General features: G+C 56.2%; 1 protein-coding gene across 1 annotated transcript; it reads left to right on the forward strand.

Annotated features, from left to right (window-relative positions):
* The first annotated feature begins 562 nt into the window (after window positions 1-562).
* GDAP1L1 (ganglioside induced differentiation associated protein 1 like 1) lies at window positions 563-14,187 on the forward strand. The gene is made up of 6 exons (XM_032705265.1): window positions 563-1,036; window positions 3,858-4,050; window positions 7,375-7,548; window positions 9,593-9,690; window positions 9,814-9,928; window positions 12,801-14,187. Exons 1-6 carry the CDS (start codon window positions 857-859, stop codon window positions 13,142-13,144), a joined length of 1,104 nt encoding a protein of 367 aa, XP_032561156.1. The 5' UTR covers window positions 563-856; the 3' UTR covers window positions 13,145-14,187.

Consider the following 14,187-nt stretch of genomic DNA (forward strand, 5'->3'; position numbering starts at 1 on the left):
ACAGGTCCAGATATCCAGGTCGCTGTGTCCAGAAAGGGGTCAGCTGCCTGCCTACCTTTACCTGCAAACCTCTGGGTGATGCTCATAGGACTTGGAGAGCAGCAGTCCCAGAAGCCCCAGTGCTCTCCAAGTCTCCTGACTGGTTTGGAATTGCAACACACCTTGCTAATTCTGGAAGTGACCCCCAGCTGTGCCTACTTTGGCACAGGACAGCAGTCCAGTTTGGGCAGGCACCCCAGGGCTGCAGTACAGAGCAAGGGCTCCTGGGCTCTACCCCAGCACAGGCTGCATAACACCCGTTGGGCAGAAATTAATCCGTGTTCTCCAAAAATCACTGAATACGTTTAAAGAGCCATTGCTGCTGCTTCTTCCCACGAAGGCTGCAAGGCAGGCAGGACACCTTCTAGGTGTTTCAAATCTAGGTGTTTCAATCCATCCCTGTGGCTATTTATTGCACATCCACCATATCTAAAGCGGTCCAAAAATAAAATAAAAATCTGAATCTCTGCTGAAAAAAATGTTCTTAAGGAGCCGCAGGGGTTGGAGCTGCCCCGGATTGCCGAGCTGGGGAGCAGGCGGGCAGCAGGAGCCTCGGCTGCTGACTCCTCTGTTGAAGCGATGCCTGCACGTTTCCGTGGGAGCCCCGCCACGAGCGGGGACGGGCTGCGAGTCCACCCCCAGCACCGCCGGCGCTGCCACCACCCCGTGCTGTGACCCCGGCACCCACCGCCCCGCGCTGCCCACCCCGGCCGGGCAGCGGGAGCTGCCCCGGGAGTGATGCTGCTGGAGGAGCCCATGTGATGCTGGGCTGGCGCCGCTCGCTCCTCGTCCCTCTCCCGCTCGCTCGCAGGCTGTCATGGCGACTCCCAACAATGTTACTCCCACCAACTGCAGCTGGTGGCCCATCTCGGCGCTGGAGAACAACGCGGGGAAATCCACGGAGGGGGAGGAAAACCAGGACCCGACGGACCCCGCTCTCAAATCCCAGGACAGATTGGTTTTGTACCACTGGACCCAGTCCTTCAGCTCACAAAAGGTAACGAAAAACCATCGCTCGGCCGGGTTCCCGGGCGAGAATCACCTCCAGTCTCCAGGACATCCCCTTGCCTCGGGAGGATGGATGCGCTCGGGGAAGAGCGAGGGGCTCAGCCCCGGGGGCTGGCGAGGGCAGCAGCGTGTGGCCGGGCAGCTCTTTGTACATTTTAACAGCATCTGCCTGGGGACAGGGATAGGGATGGGGATGAGGATGGGGATAGGGGAGCTCGGTCAAATCCTGCCTTTGTTTTGGGATCAGAGCTTGCACCGGGAGCCGCCTCGGCTTTGTGCTCGCTCGCAGCCCCACACTGGCGTGGCCGGGAGCGCAGACAAAGGCTGAGCCGGGCCCCGGGACCACCCTGCTGCTGCTGGGAGAGGGGAGAGGCAGCCCCGAGCCAGGCGCGCACCAGGGAGCGGATCCCGGACCCCCGCACGCAGCGATGATTCACCCCTGACACTGCAGCAGTGCCCTGGAAATTCTATTCCCGGGGTGCCCCAGCCAGAAATCCCGTTTTCCAGACAATAGTAAATGCTCATTTTGCAGCACGGCAGCTGTGTAGCAAACCCAGCCTTCTCCCCAGCCCCAACCCCCCCTATAATTCCCACGCCATTGATATACCATACGGAGAATGGGCTATTTGGAGGGGTGGGGGAACACCAAGTTCCCCGGTGCAAGGGCCTCCTCGAGCCCTTCAGCCCAGCGGGAAGGCGGGGGCAGAGGGGCCCGTTCCTGCGTGCGGGCACAAAGGAGGGAGGATGCCCGATGCAGCAGGGTGGGTGCACAGGGTCGCCGCCGGCAGCAGGGGACTGATGGGCTTCGGATCCGCGCTGGCGAGGGATGCTCGCGGTGCTCCCCACCCCACGCCGGGCTTGTTGTTATTTTTTGTCTTGCTCATTTGGCCGCCAGCGGCGGGGAGGCAGCGGCTGAGGCACTTCTCGTGCTGGGTTTCCTACATTCTGTGGGGCAGGGGATAGGCCTGGCAGGGCAAAGGGCAGGGCAGGGGACAGGGCTAGGGACACCTAAAGCCACCACACCTGCTGGCACCTGGTCTCTGGCACCGTGTCAGGCTTTGCTTTTGAGGTCACTTGCAAGGAAAAAGCACTTGCTGTAAGGAGGAGGGGCACAAGCTGGTCCGATGGACATCACAGGGTGGGGAGCAGCGGGGCCTCTACAGGACCCCCATGCACAGGGGGTTTGCTTGGAGTCAGCTACAGGCAAAGCTTCCCCTGCTCTGCCCCGGGACCTGCTCGGAACCACCCTCTGTGAGCACAGGGCTGCTTGTGGGAGCGACTCTGAGCCCCACCAGGACCTGGCCTTGTCTGCAAAGGGATTTTTGGAGTTTTACACAAGATGCCAGCCATATCCCAGTGCTGTGGGAACTAAGAATGTATCATCATCACCCCTGTCTTGCCTTAAGGCTCTGGGGTATCTTGGGAGCCTGCGCTGCCTCATGCCCAGCAGCTGCCTCCTGCCAGGCCTTCGGCCTCAGCTCCTGATAGAAGAACAGGGAAACATGGGGAGCTTGGGGCTGGATACCCCAGGTGGTCCTGGCCAAGGTTTGTTTATCAGCCGGGAGGAAAAGGCCAAGTTGCAGCTGAGGGACTCAGGCTCTCTCTTGTTTGACTTTAAAAGAAAAAATTAACTTGCCAGCCCTGTGAATAATTAATGACTAATTCCCCAGGAACTCTGAAGTACTCATAGAAATGCTTATATATGTTAAGTTGTATTTTTAGCTGCTGCTAGTTGGATGAAAACAAGCACTTTTCTCTCATTCAGTGTTTCTGAAAATTGTGGCTTTCTCACATCCCCCGAGGGCATTTTTTTTTTGTGTGTTTGACATAGTTCATAATGGTCAGGTTTTATAACCCAGAAGCCTAAAATGCCATCCCTGAGTACATATTCAACATCATGTCATACACAAAGCAAAGCAGAGGGATAAGCCCTGAGGGCCAGCAATTGGGATGGGGATGGTGTCCTACATCCAGCCCCACTCCTGCCTCATCCTACCCTTCCACAAGGCTGGACTCAGCTTTCCCACCCATGAGACAGGTGGGTGCCTCCCCAGCAGTGCTGCTGGCTGGCCCTGGGCTGGAGGAGGGCAGTGGTAGGGGAAGGGGGAAGCAGTGGGTTTGGCACAAGAGCTGCAAAGACTGTGGGTGATGCCCTCAGGCTGGAAGCAGCATGGAGGAGGGGGAGGAGGAGACATGCTCCTGGGGCAACAGGGGCTGCTTGAAATTCCCCACAAAACAGAGCCTTCTCCCTGCTCAAAATGTGCTGCCAAAGCCAGAGTCCACTCCTGAGAGTGGGACATACCTGAGTCAGCATCCAGGTCTCCTTCAGCCAGGCAGCAGGACCCACTGGTGCAAGTGTGAGGCACAGCACTGCTGCAGCCTCTGCTCCCTACTCTTCTTCCTCCTTTTCTTCCTCAGGTATGTGCTGAGATCCACAGCAGCATCACTCATTCTCCCCATCTGGGAGGGATTGGCTCTCAGTCCTCTATCCCTCCAGCCCCTCTGCCTGCCACACAGTCCACCAGCCACAGAGGGAGAATGGTCCATGATCCTGAAAAGATAGGAGGGGGTTGGGTATCCCCTCGTTGCTGGGAAAGCAAATCTTTTCTTGGCTGCCTGGATTTTGCAGCTGTCCCACGCCAACAGCTGCTTGGCTCCCTGCAGGAGGAGCACATGTCCTGGCACATCGTTGTGCTTAAGCTGCAGGGGAGGGTCTGGGGGTGCCATGGGGCGGTGGTGGGGCACTGAGGGCACTGGGGAGCAGCTCGGTGTGTGGGGCTGAGCCCTTTCTCCCCGGCCTCTCGCCCCAGGTGCGGCTGGTCATCGCAGAGAAGGGGCTGCCCTGCGAGGAGCGGGATGTCAGCATGCCCCTGATGGAGCACAAGGAGCCCTGGTTCATGCGGCTCAACCTGGGGGAGGAGGTGCCCGTCATCATCCACAGGGACAACATCATCAGCGACTACAACCAGATCATCGACTACATGGAGAAGAACTTCACGGGAGGTAAGGGAGGGGTGGGCTGTGTCTCAGAGGAAACTCAGGTCTAGCCCAGATGCTGTTTGCCAAACACACCCACTTTTTACTTCAAAGTTTAACCTTCGCCCCAGAAGAGCAGCAAGACACCATCTCTCCGCAAGCTTCTATGTTTTCCCATGAAATTGAAGATTTTCCAGCAGAAATCCCCAAATGTCCCGTGCAATGCTGCGAGAGGGTTCTGAGGGGTGCATAGCTGGTTCCCCCTTTTTCTGCCTTGGAAGCCACACTCCCAAACCAGACCATTTCCATCAGTTCCCATGGTGCGTGGTGATGTCTCACCAGAGCCAGTGCTGGGGCATGGCCTATGGGAACATTTCTGGCTTTGGCCACCTTTGTACTTTGGGCTTTGGCAGTTGTATAAAAGTGACCATAAGAGGCCCTGCTGGGGTTTAAACGAGGTGCTGCTGCCCCTCTCCCCTTCCTCAAAGATCCCTGGGCTCACTGGCCCTGGGCAGGGGACCCTGCTGTCCCTGGTGCTGCTGTGCCTCAGAGAAAACGGCCTCTTTAAAAATGCAGCCAGCGGTGCTGGGGGACCATGGGAGGATGATGTGACACAAAGCCAGAGGAAGGGACAGCCAGGAGAGGGAAGCTCTTATTCCCCCTGGAGCAGGGCTGCAGGCAGCGGCCGGCTGAGAGCAGCTCCTCGGGGTGCTGAGACAGCACTCACAGTCAGTTGTTTGCTCAGCTGCTGTGGCGAGCAGCCTCTCCCTGGCATCTTGCACCCCTTTGCTCTCCTTTCCCCAAACCTGGGGGCTGGCGGGCTGGGACACCCACCAGGGATGCTTCAAAGCTGAGCAGGGAGCTCAGGCTGTGCCATCACGACGTTCGCCCCAGCATCCATCCCCCCTGCAACAGAGACATCAAAAACATCTCAAAATAGCTCCCGAAGCAAGGGCGCCTTGCCAGCTCAGCTGCTGTCCTCTCCCGGCCCCGCCACCGTGCTGCTGCTCAGGGGAGGCACGGAGCTCCCTCAGCAGTGGGGCAGCAGGGGTGGGCTCTGTCAGGAGCATCCCACACCAGCAGCAGGTCCTAGGGAATGGCAGCTGCCTTCCCGGCCGGCAGCAATCCCGGGACCGAGGGGCATCAGGGAGTGTGGATCCACAGGGCTGCGTCCCCACACAGCTTCACCTGGTCTCTGCAAAGGGCAGGTGGTCCGACATATGTGACAACAGGCTGTCCCCAGCAGGAGGGGGACACAGAGCTGCCCGAGCACTGGAAACTCCTGACGTTGAGATTTTCCAGCCAGGTGCAGTTTCTTACCTTTTTGCTGAGAAATGGAGAGGGAAATCTCCAGGGAAGAGGGCCCAGAGCATCACTCCCTGCTCCATGCTCTGCTCCAACCATTGCCCAGCAATGCAGCTGGCAAAAGCACTATCAGGATGCTGTGGCATTAGTCCGAGGGGGAATCACCCACCTTGCAGAAACGTGTAAAGCTTGAAAAGGCCTTTACAAGGTGTATTTTCTGAGGTATGTTTTCCCCTGGGCTGGGAGCATGATCTTTTCAGCTGCTCACACACACACACTGAGGGTCAGCTATCAGTAAAGGGTGGTGTGATGAGAAATTGTTTCCTTTCCCCAGAATAGCAGTGAATAGTGCCAATAAGCCACCTTTGAGGGTGCTTCTCACTTGGGCACTGCCCAGAAACCACCAAAAAGTAGACCACAATAATATTCCCCCTGGGCAAGGGTCTCCTCCAAGGACTGCACCCACTTGCACGGCCCATCACTCGCTGGCTGTATGTATGCAGCAGCAACCCATACATGCAGGCCTGCCATGGCATGCAAAGGCAAGTCGAGCACCGACCCACTGGAAAACCTCCCTGGGACATGCTGAAGGACACAGGCCAGCAGCCAGCACGCCACAATTTCATTGTGGTCACTCCGTCTTCCTGCCGGATGGGGCAGCCACTGTGGATGTGCTGCTTTCCAGCCTCTGCCCCGGCCCCTTGGTGCTGGCCAGGAGCCCTATGGAAGGAGCACGCAGGCTGTAGGTCAGTTATTATTATTTCATTCATCCAGTGGCTTTTTTCGGATGGAAAATCCCCGCTTGGAGAGCTGGAGCCCAGGCAGCGCAGGCAGCAGGGAGGAGCTCCCGAAACCTCCCCTCGCTCAGGGGACAGGGACACTGATGCCCCACGGTGGGAACAACTCCACGGAGCCCTGCAGCTGAGACAGTCTGGATCAGAGCTGTGAGGAGGTTTGCCATGCAGGAGCTGCCAAAATTTCCCTGGCTCCCATCCCTCCGCGGACACCGGCGGGCACGAGGACAGCAAGGCGAGATGTGCATCCCTGCCAGGAGGGCATTGCTGTGCCCCCTGGCAGCAGGGCTGGGCAGAGCAGAGCTGTCATTTCAGGCCCTGAAATAAGGGGCTGCATTGGCCACACCTGCCAAAGTCCTTCTGCCAATGTGCCCTGGCTCAGATGGAGACACCGGCACGCGGATGGCATGTGGGCAACAGATTCACTGAGTCCTGGTGGCAGACTTACTTACCACCTGTGAACTGCTCTCTGCAAACACCATAAACATTTATGGTCCCATTAAAAAATGGACCTGGTGTTCGTGGGGGAGACAAGAGCAACACGTCGCTTCCTGTGGTGTCATCTGTGTGTATTTTGAGCTGAAAGTGTAATAAAAAGGGCACGATGCAAACTGCCATCCATGAGAAGTGACTAAAACCCAACAAGGCAGGGAGAAGCATAGCTGTGTGGGGTAAGGGATGCTCCTGCAGCTGAGACACTGGCTGAGCATGGAGGGAAAAACCACTGGGCTCCTTTGGTCACCCTGATTGCCCATTTTGGGATTTACAAGGAAGCCCAAGAGAATGAGGTACCTCGTTGCCACTGATGTAAAGAGAGTGTAACTCAGGAGATCCCAAACTCAACCCCCCATATTTTAGCTCTTTTCTGCAGAACATGAAGATTTTGCTCCTGTTCTAAGAGATGTGAAACCACAGTGTACAGATTCAGGGGCTGCAGAGACCCGGGGCTTCCTACCCTGACCCTCGGGGACATGGGGGCTGTGGGGCTGGGCAATGGCATCTGTACACTTCCCTGTGGTCCCGTGGGTTTGCCCATCTCTGAGCATGGGTTGGATGTGCTCCTGGACGGGATGGGCAGTGGGGAGAGGGCGGAGTGCGGGTACGGATTTGAGTGGATGCACCGCCTCAGCCAGCCCTGCTGGGGGTATCTCAGACAGGACTTCACACCGGTGTCCAGCGCAGGCTAATGAGCCACTAACGAGAGCCTGAGCACCCCCAGGTGCCACTAACAGCTTTCCCTTTGTCCTGGCAGAGAACGTCACGCAGCTGATCCCGGAGCCGGGCAGCCTGCTGCACTCCCGCGTGCTGCAGTACCGGGAGCTGCTGGACTCGCTCCCCATGGATGCCTACACGCACGGCTGCATCCTGCACCCCGAGCTCACCACCGACTCCATGATCCCAAAGTACGCCACCACTGAGATCCGCAGTAAGTCGCCTTTCCAGCAGGGCTGCCCAAGGGCTCCCAAGCTCCCTTCGGCTGGGATTGGTTCCACAGCCCAGCCAGACACCCTGATCCTGCTCATCGCCCCTTTCCACCAATGCAGGCAGGGACAGAGCTGGGAAGTGGCAAAGCACAACTGATCTGAGAGCAGCAGGCATTCTGTAGAGGCTTCCTGACTCAGGGGGTGTGGGGGCTCCTATGGGCCATGCATACTTCTCCCCAGCTCTTTTGGAAGCACAGGAATTAGTCCCTCCCTCTCATCCCAGAGCTCTGAGGGCAAAGGCAGGAGAGCACAGCCAGGCTGAGTTGCAGGCAGTGGATGAATCGGCATAAGTGTGTGTACCTGACCTTCAAGTGCTCATGAAACATTGACGATGCTTAATATAACTCCACGGCAAGGATTGCTCCTGGAGAGAGTTCCCAGCCAGAAAAACGACCTTGTCAGGAGGGTATGTCCCACATCTCTCCCTTCCTTTAGGCTCCAGCTCCAAGCAGCACCCATAGAAAACACTGTTCCCATCCCCATCCCTTGAGCTGCCTAGGTCCCAGATAGTTCCCTAAGGTGGGATGTACTCATGCACAAAGAGAAATAGGCAGTTCCTGAGGTGTAGCTCGTGGTCTGCCCTGCCTCTGCTGGCACCTGTCACAGACAGCTCTCCACATGTCACCAAGTGTCACCTTCACCTCCAGACCTTGGGCAGATGCAGAGCAGAGCTTGTCCCCTCCCCAGAGGGCACTGCTGTGATGGCTTCAGTCCCTGTCTGCCTCACACCACCTCCCCAGCACTCTGCTGAGATCCCTAAAGGTGTCTCCTTGTCCAAACCTCCCTCACTGGTGGGATTTTTCCTGAGCCAACAGAGGGGCTATGAGCAGGTCTGTGGACCCATGGTGCCCTTCCTCCCCAGCACATCTCCTGCACCCAGGTGATGACTCAGCTGCTCTGTTGCAGTGGGTGCTGAGGAAAGTCTATGTAGTTGTGTCCCAGGGAGAGGGTGAACTGAGGGCCAGGCACTCCCAAGGGGAACCGTGGAACAGAACCAGAATGATATCCAGTTTTCCATCTGAGTTACAGCCCCAGGAGAGCTGGTTGGCAGCCTTAGCAAGCACGAGCTTGAAGGCTTGTGGCATAAAACAGGGAGTTTCACCATTTTATGGCAGCATAGAGCCTGCTGCTGGCTGCCTCCCCAGCCCACCCTGGCACCTTCTGCACCCTCACATCGGCAGAGCCAAGCCCTCGTTGGAGGGAACAAGGAGGGAGAGACAGATGGTCCCTGGCAGGAAGACATTAGCCCAGCTTCGGGTAATTTATGTTGTCTCTGTGGTGTTACTCTGCCTCTCATATTCCTTTCTCCCTTTGCTCCTTTCCCTCCGTTAGCTCCCTCACAAAAAGCCCTTCCCATCCTCCCCAGAGCCAGGGAGGGAGGAGGGTGAGTGTCTCTCCTGTGCTCCTGATGGGCTCCTCGCCATGGAATTGCATCCCTGGACACCAAGCCAGGGCAGGACAGCTTCACTCAGGAGGGAACATCCCCTCCTGTGCCACTGCCTGCTGCACTGCTCTGAATGCACACCCACATGTGGGCAGCCAGATCCAACATCCCAAAGGATCAACCAGCCAAGTTATGGGGAAGCTCAGGGATGTTCTCAAAACAGTAAAGCCACAGATAGATCTTCCAGTAGGTCTCATAGGAATTCAGCAGAAGAAATGAAGAGCTGAAACCTGCAGAGCTGGGACTCCCCAAGGCCAGGGAGGGGGACCTGCTGTGCCCTGCAGCCAGCACTGCCCTCTGAGTGGATGGCAGGGCTGACAGAGCCACAGGCCCTCAGACACTGTGCAGTGCCCCAGCCACCACCCTGTATGGCAGCATGGCAGAAGCAAGCCATGAATTTGTCCCAGTTTGGCTCTCTGGGGTGTTTTTCTTGGTGGTAAAACAATATTCGAATGCAGGACAAGGTGCTTTGCTATCAGATACAAGGTCACCCCAAACCATGCCAAACACAGCCCCCAGCCCCTCTGTCTGTCTCCCCCCAGGACATTTAGCCAATGCCAGCACAGATCTGATGAAGCTGGATCACGAAGAGGAGCCACAGCTCTCTGAGCCCTACCTCTCCAAGCAGAAGAAGCTCATGGTGAGTGGATCAAAGCCACACTGCTGGTGGGGGGGGACATGACCCACGGACCTGCCGTGGGTAACAGGTGCCTTTTGTCCCTGCATCCATCCATTCCCCATCCTAACCCTGCTCTCCACCCAGGCCAAGATCCTGGAGCACGACAATGTGAACTACTTGAAGAAGATCCTGGGAGAACTGGGGATGGTGCTAGACCAGATTGAGGCCGAGCTGGAGAAGAGGAAACTGGAGTACCAAGGTAGGCACTGGGCTGTATTTATGGGGTGTTTTTTGAGGTGCAACACCAGGAACAGCCAACAGCTTTGTGCCTGATGAACATCCCCCATGGGGAACCACTGGTGGGTCTGGGGCTGCCTCTGGTCTCTTCTGGTTTTGGGTGCACTGATGTCATTGCAGCCATTCAGCTTAACATGGTTACTAAACTTACTAATCTCTGGCAAACCACCCCTGCACTCCTTGCCACATGGGATAGCAGGACCCCTGTTCTCGCAGATGGTCTGTGGGAGCTCTGAAGTCATTCCAGCGTGGTTTCAGGCCCCCTCTGCCCCAGGGAGATGCTGAGAGTGACTGATGCTCTGTCTGGTTTAGGAAGCAGCAGGCTGGCCCCAGGCACTTGCACCAGGAGGAGCACAGGCTGCTGAAAGTGCAGGGCTGGGGACATGAGCTGCAGCCAAGCCCCCTCTGGCCACAGGGCTGTTGCACATCCCACACGGAACATGAGCAGGGAAACCAAGGAAGCTGAGGGGTCCTGGAGTGGTGGGAGCCTTTATGGAACCTGCGTCACACACCAGCAGGGGGGAGAGAGTGACACCAGCCATCCCTGACACCAAACACACGGTGCTGGCACCTGCCGAGAGTCACCCCAGTGCCCTGGCAGCCAGGGGTGCCTGGGCACAGCTGGGCAGAGCTTGTCCCGGGATGACATCGTCCTCCTCCTGTCCCCGCTGCTGGCAGGGCTCAATACCCCCGCCCTGAGAGGGCTGGCAGCTGTCAGATCCAGAGCAGAGTCCAGCCACAGTTCATCAGGGGACAGCCCCAGAGCTGCCCCTGCCCTCAGGGACAGCCTGGGCCGTGGGGAGCCGTGCGTCACGCTCGGGGCTGCACTGAAGGGCCCTCGGAGGTGCCAAGGCTGGGCCCTACAGGGCACAGGGGCTGAGGATTTGCCAAGATCCCTGATGTGTTCACAGCAGCCCCCTGTTTTGCCTTAATTTCCTCCAACACCCTCATTAACTGATCCAAGGGCTGGGACAGCTCAGCAGAACTCAGCCTGGTGAGGTGCCCTCGGAGGACATCCCAGGTGCCCGGAGCAGAGGGGTGGCTGCTGCTGCTGCTGCTGCTCTGCCAGCACCCGGGTGCTCCGCTGCCTTCCATCCTTGCGTGCTGCTCCTGCCCTCTGCTCCGGGCCCCAGAGGCCCCGCCGTGCCCAGAGCCAGGTCAGGATCTCAGCAGTGGGCACAAGCACCAGCCCTTTGGCAACGCCCCAGGATCTGCAGTGCAGCAGCTCTCCTCCCACGCAGCCCAGGCTGCCGGCGATGCAGGCAGGGCAGGGCAGGCGGCCGTGAGGTGGGAGATGCTGCAGGAGCACTGGGAGACCCCTGCCACGGGTACCCCGTTCAGCCGGCACAGGCTGATCCAAGCTGGGGCTGCTGTGGATGCAAAGGGGATGAGTTGCTTTTGCCTGTGCTTCTGCCCCACCTTGGTGCTGGGAAGGGCTGCGAGGGGCTGGGGCATCCCACAGCCAGGTCCAGACCTCAGCAGCAGAGCCAGGAGGGACAGGGGTGGATCTCTCCCGAGGTCACCATCCTCACACGTGCTTTCTCTGTCCCCTGCAGCAGTGTCTGGGAGTCAGGCAGCCACCTCAGCCCCGCTCCCCTCACCTCTGAGCTACAGCACCCACGAGGTCCCTCCGCATCCAGAAGGCTCTGGCTACAGCACCCCCACAATTCATTAGTCACCAAAAACATTTATTGACTAATTAGGCACAGGCAATCTGTCCACTCGGGCAGTGCCTCCAGCAGGATTAGGCAGGCTGCCAAGCAGCTACAAATGAGGGCTGCTAATTACCAGTAATTGCCCTGGCTTGGTCCTGCAGGCAACCCTGAAGCACCAATGCCTGCACTGGGGTGCAATACAGGGGCCTCTCTCCCCTTTTGTGATATAATAGCCACAGGACAGTGGAAGAGCCCCAGAAGTAAGGATTTGGAGCAAAGCTGGGGGCTGAGGCTGGATGGGAGCAGGTTTTTTGCCCCTTCTGCTGTTTTTCCTTACCTGCACCTCCCTCAGCTCCATCCTAGCCCTGCTCCTCAGTATTGAAAGGGCACTGAAGGAGTGCTTAACAATCCTGGCCTGAGACTGCTTTTTCCAGCCTAACAGCAGTTTGGTTTATTTCGAGATGTCTCTCTGGTGAGGTTACTTCCAGTGTCACCCATTATCAGCAGCTGTCAACCCCTTGGTGTCTTTCTTCATGCCCCACACTCACATCCAGCTCTGCCTCCCCCAAAAGCCTGGCTTTTGGCACAGACATGCTGCCAGTTTTGGTGTCCTGAAGCAGGATCCCTAGTGCAGGAGAGAGAACAAAGGCAGAACCCCCCCAACAGCACACAGGGATAGCAGCCAGGCCAGCCAGCAAATGGTTTTGATTCCTGAGGATTTCTTGCATCCCTAAAATAGGACAAGTTGACGTGACACTCCTGAAACAGCTCCTGGTGCAGCCAAGGGCAAACACTGCTGCTCTCCCCCAGCACCAGCACAGCAGATGGGGTCACTGTATTTTCCAGGGCTCTTTTCCAAGGACCTTCTGGGTACAAGAGGATGTCATCTCCTGCTGCTCTTGACTTGGGGGAGAGGCAGCAGAGCCGTTTTGCAGACAATGATTTGTATATTCACTTGAGCTATAAATTATCATCTCATATTCCCAGCTTTACAACCCCACGTACCCTCTATCCCATAGCCTGGTAGATGGGGTCTGATCTCTTATCCCATCAAAGAGCTGGGAAAAAACATCCCAGAATGAAAACAAATGCTCCTGCCTCCATGGACCTTTTGAGCAAGGCTTCAGGTGCCCACCCAAGGGATCCTCACCTTACCTGCTCTGTCTCTTCTCTCTCCAGGGCAGAAGTGTGAACTTTGGCTCTGCGGATGCGTCTTTACTTTGGCTGATGTCTTGTTAGGAGCCACCCTGCACCGCCTCAAGTTTCTGGGACTCTCTAAGAAATACTGGGAAGATGGCAGCAGACCTAACCTACAGTCCTTCTTCGACAGGATACAGAAACGCTTTGCCTTCAGGAAAGTTTTGGGAGACATACACACCACGCTCCTCTCTGCAGTGGTACCCAACGCCTTCAGGCTGGTCAAGCGGAAACCCCCCTCCTTCCTTGGAGCCTCCTTCCTCATGGGATCTCTGGGGGGAATGGGATATTTTGCTTATTGGTACTTAAAGAAAAAATACATCTAGTGCTGACTGCTTGGTGTTTAGTTTGGTGTCTCTGTGCTGTGTGAAATTATGATGAAGCCTCAGTAACTGTAATGAAATTTGAAGCAAGGTAATGAATAATTATATTGTTTAATGTAACATTCCATAGTCTAGAAGTAGAAACCTGTATTCAAGGAAATAAGACAACAACAACAACAACAAAAATGGTCAACTTGTAAATGCCTTTTTTAGGTTTAAGTGTTCAACTCCAGTGAGAGGCTCAGGGGTTCACGTGCCCACTGGGAAGCGACGCTGCCTCCGGCACCAGCTGGCTCCAGTGGGAGAGAAAGGAATCCCAGGAAGCTTCCTGACACCCAAGTTGACTAATGGGACTTGGATACTTGGTCCTCTACGTTTGTGTTTCCAAATTGTTCACCGGCCACATTTCACACATGCAGGTAGTGGGGACTTTCTTCTTCTAGAAGGCGTCGTGTTGTGCTCAGAGGCTTTCCTGGGAGCAGGGTGCAGTAGCTGGTCACAGTCAAGGTGGATTTCCATTCTTCAAGTATCCATTTTTTAAATTATTTTCATTGAAAGGAATATTTTTTATTGAGCTGCTCTTAGAATGTATCCACTTTCTACGTCTGGTTTCGGTGGGATTTTTTTTTTAAGGAATTTAATGTCTGTCTTTAACTGCCGCACTTTTTTCTTGAGATAAATCATTCTGACTTCCATCCCGAATTTTGGCACACCAAGGAGTTTATTGGTTTAAGCCTTTTGGCTCCGTCTCTTGAGTTTTCCTTCACGGATTTGCAAAGCATCTTTCACCGACTGAGCATATGTGGACTCTGAAAAAGTACAACCATTTTCAGAACTTTTCAGCACTTTCCTGAAGGCGCTTTGGCTTCCTTCCATCCGGGGCTCCTTTCTGTCATTCCCTCGCTGTGTGTTTTCTTAGGGACACTTTGCACAGAATCACATTGATGACTTTCTTGTGCCTTTTGCATGCTGGAAAGAATAACGGGCCTCACTGCTACTCATGCTTTGGAAACTGAGATCCTCAATAAACCATATGGGAGGAGTAA

This window comes from Chiroxiphia lanceolata, chromosome 17, assembly GCF_009829145.1.
Source record: "Chiroxiphia lanceolata isolate bChiLan1 chromosome 17, bChiLan1.pri, whole genome shotgun sequence".
Lineage (NCBI taxonomy): Eukaryota > Metazoa > Chordata > Aves > Passeriformes > Pipridae > Chiroxiphia > Chiroxiphia lanceolata.

Bases quoted from the DNA above. Each gene is read 5' to 3' on its own strand.
- GDAP1L1 (XM_032705265.1), top strand. From the start codon at position 857: ATGGCGACTCCCAACAATGTTACTCCCACCAACTGCAGCTGGTGGCCC. The intron at 4,051-7,374 runs GTAAGGGAGGGG...TTGTCCTGGCAG, and splicing joins GGAGAAGAACTTCACGGGAG to AGAACGTCACGCAGCTGATC. The intron at 9,691-9,813 runs GTGAGTGGATCA...CTCTCCACCCAG, and splicing joins CCAAGCAGAAGAAGCTCATG to GCCAAGATCCTGGAGCACGA.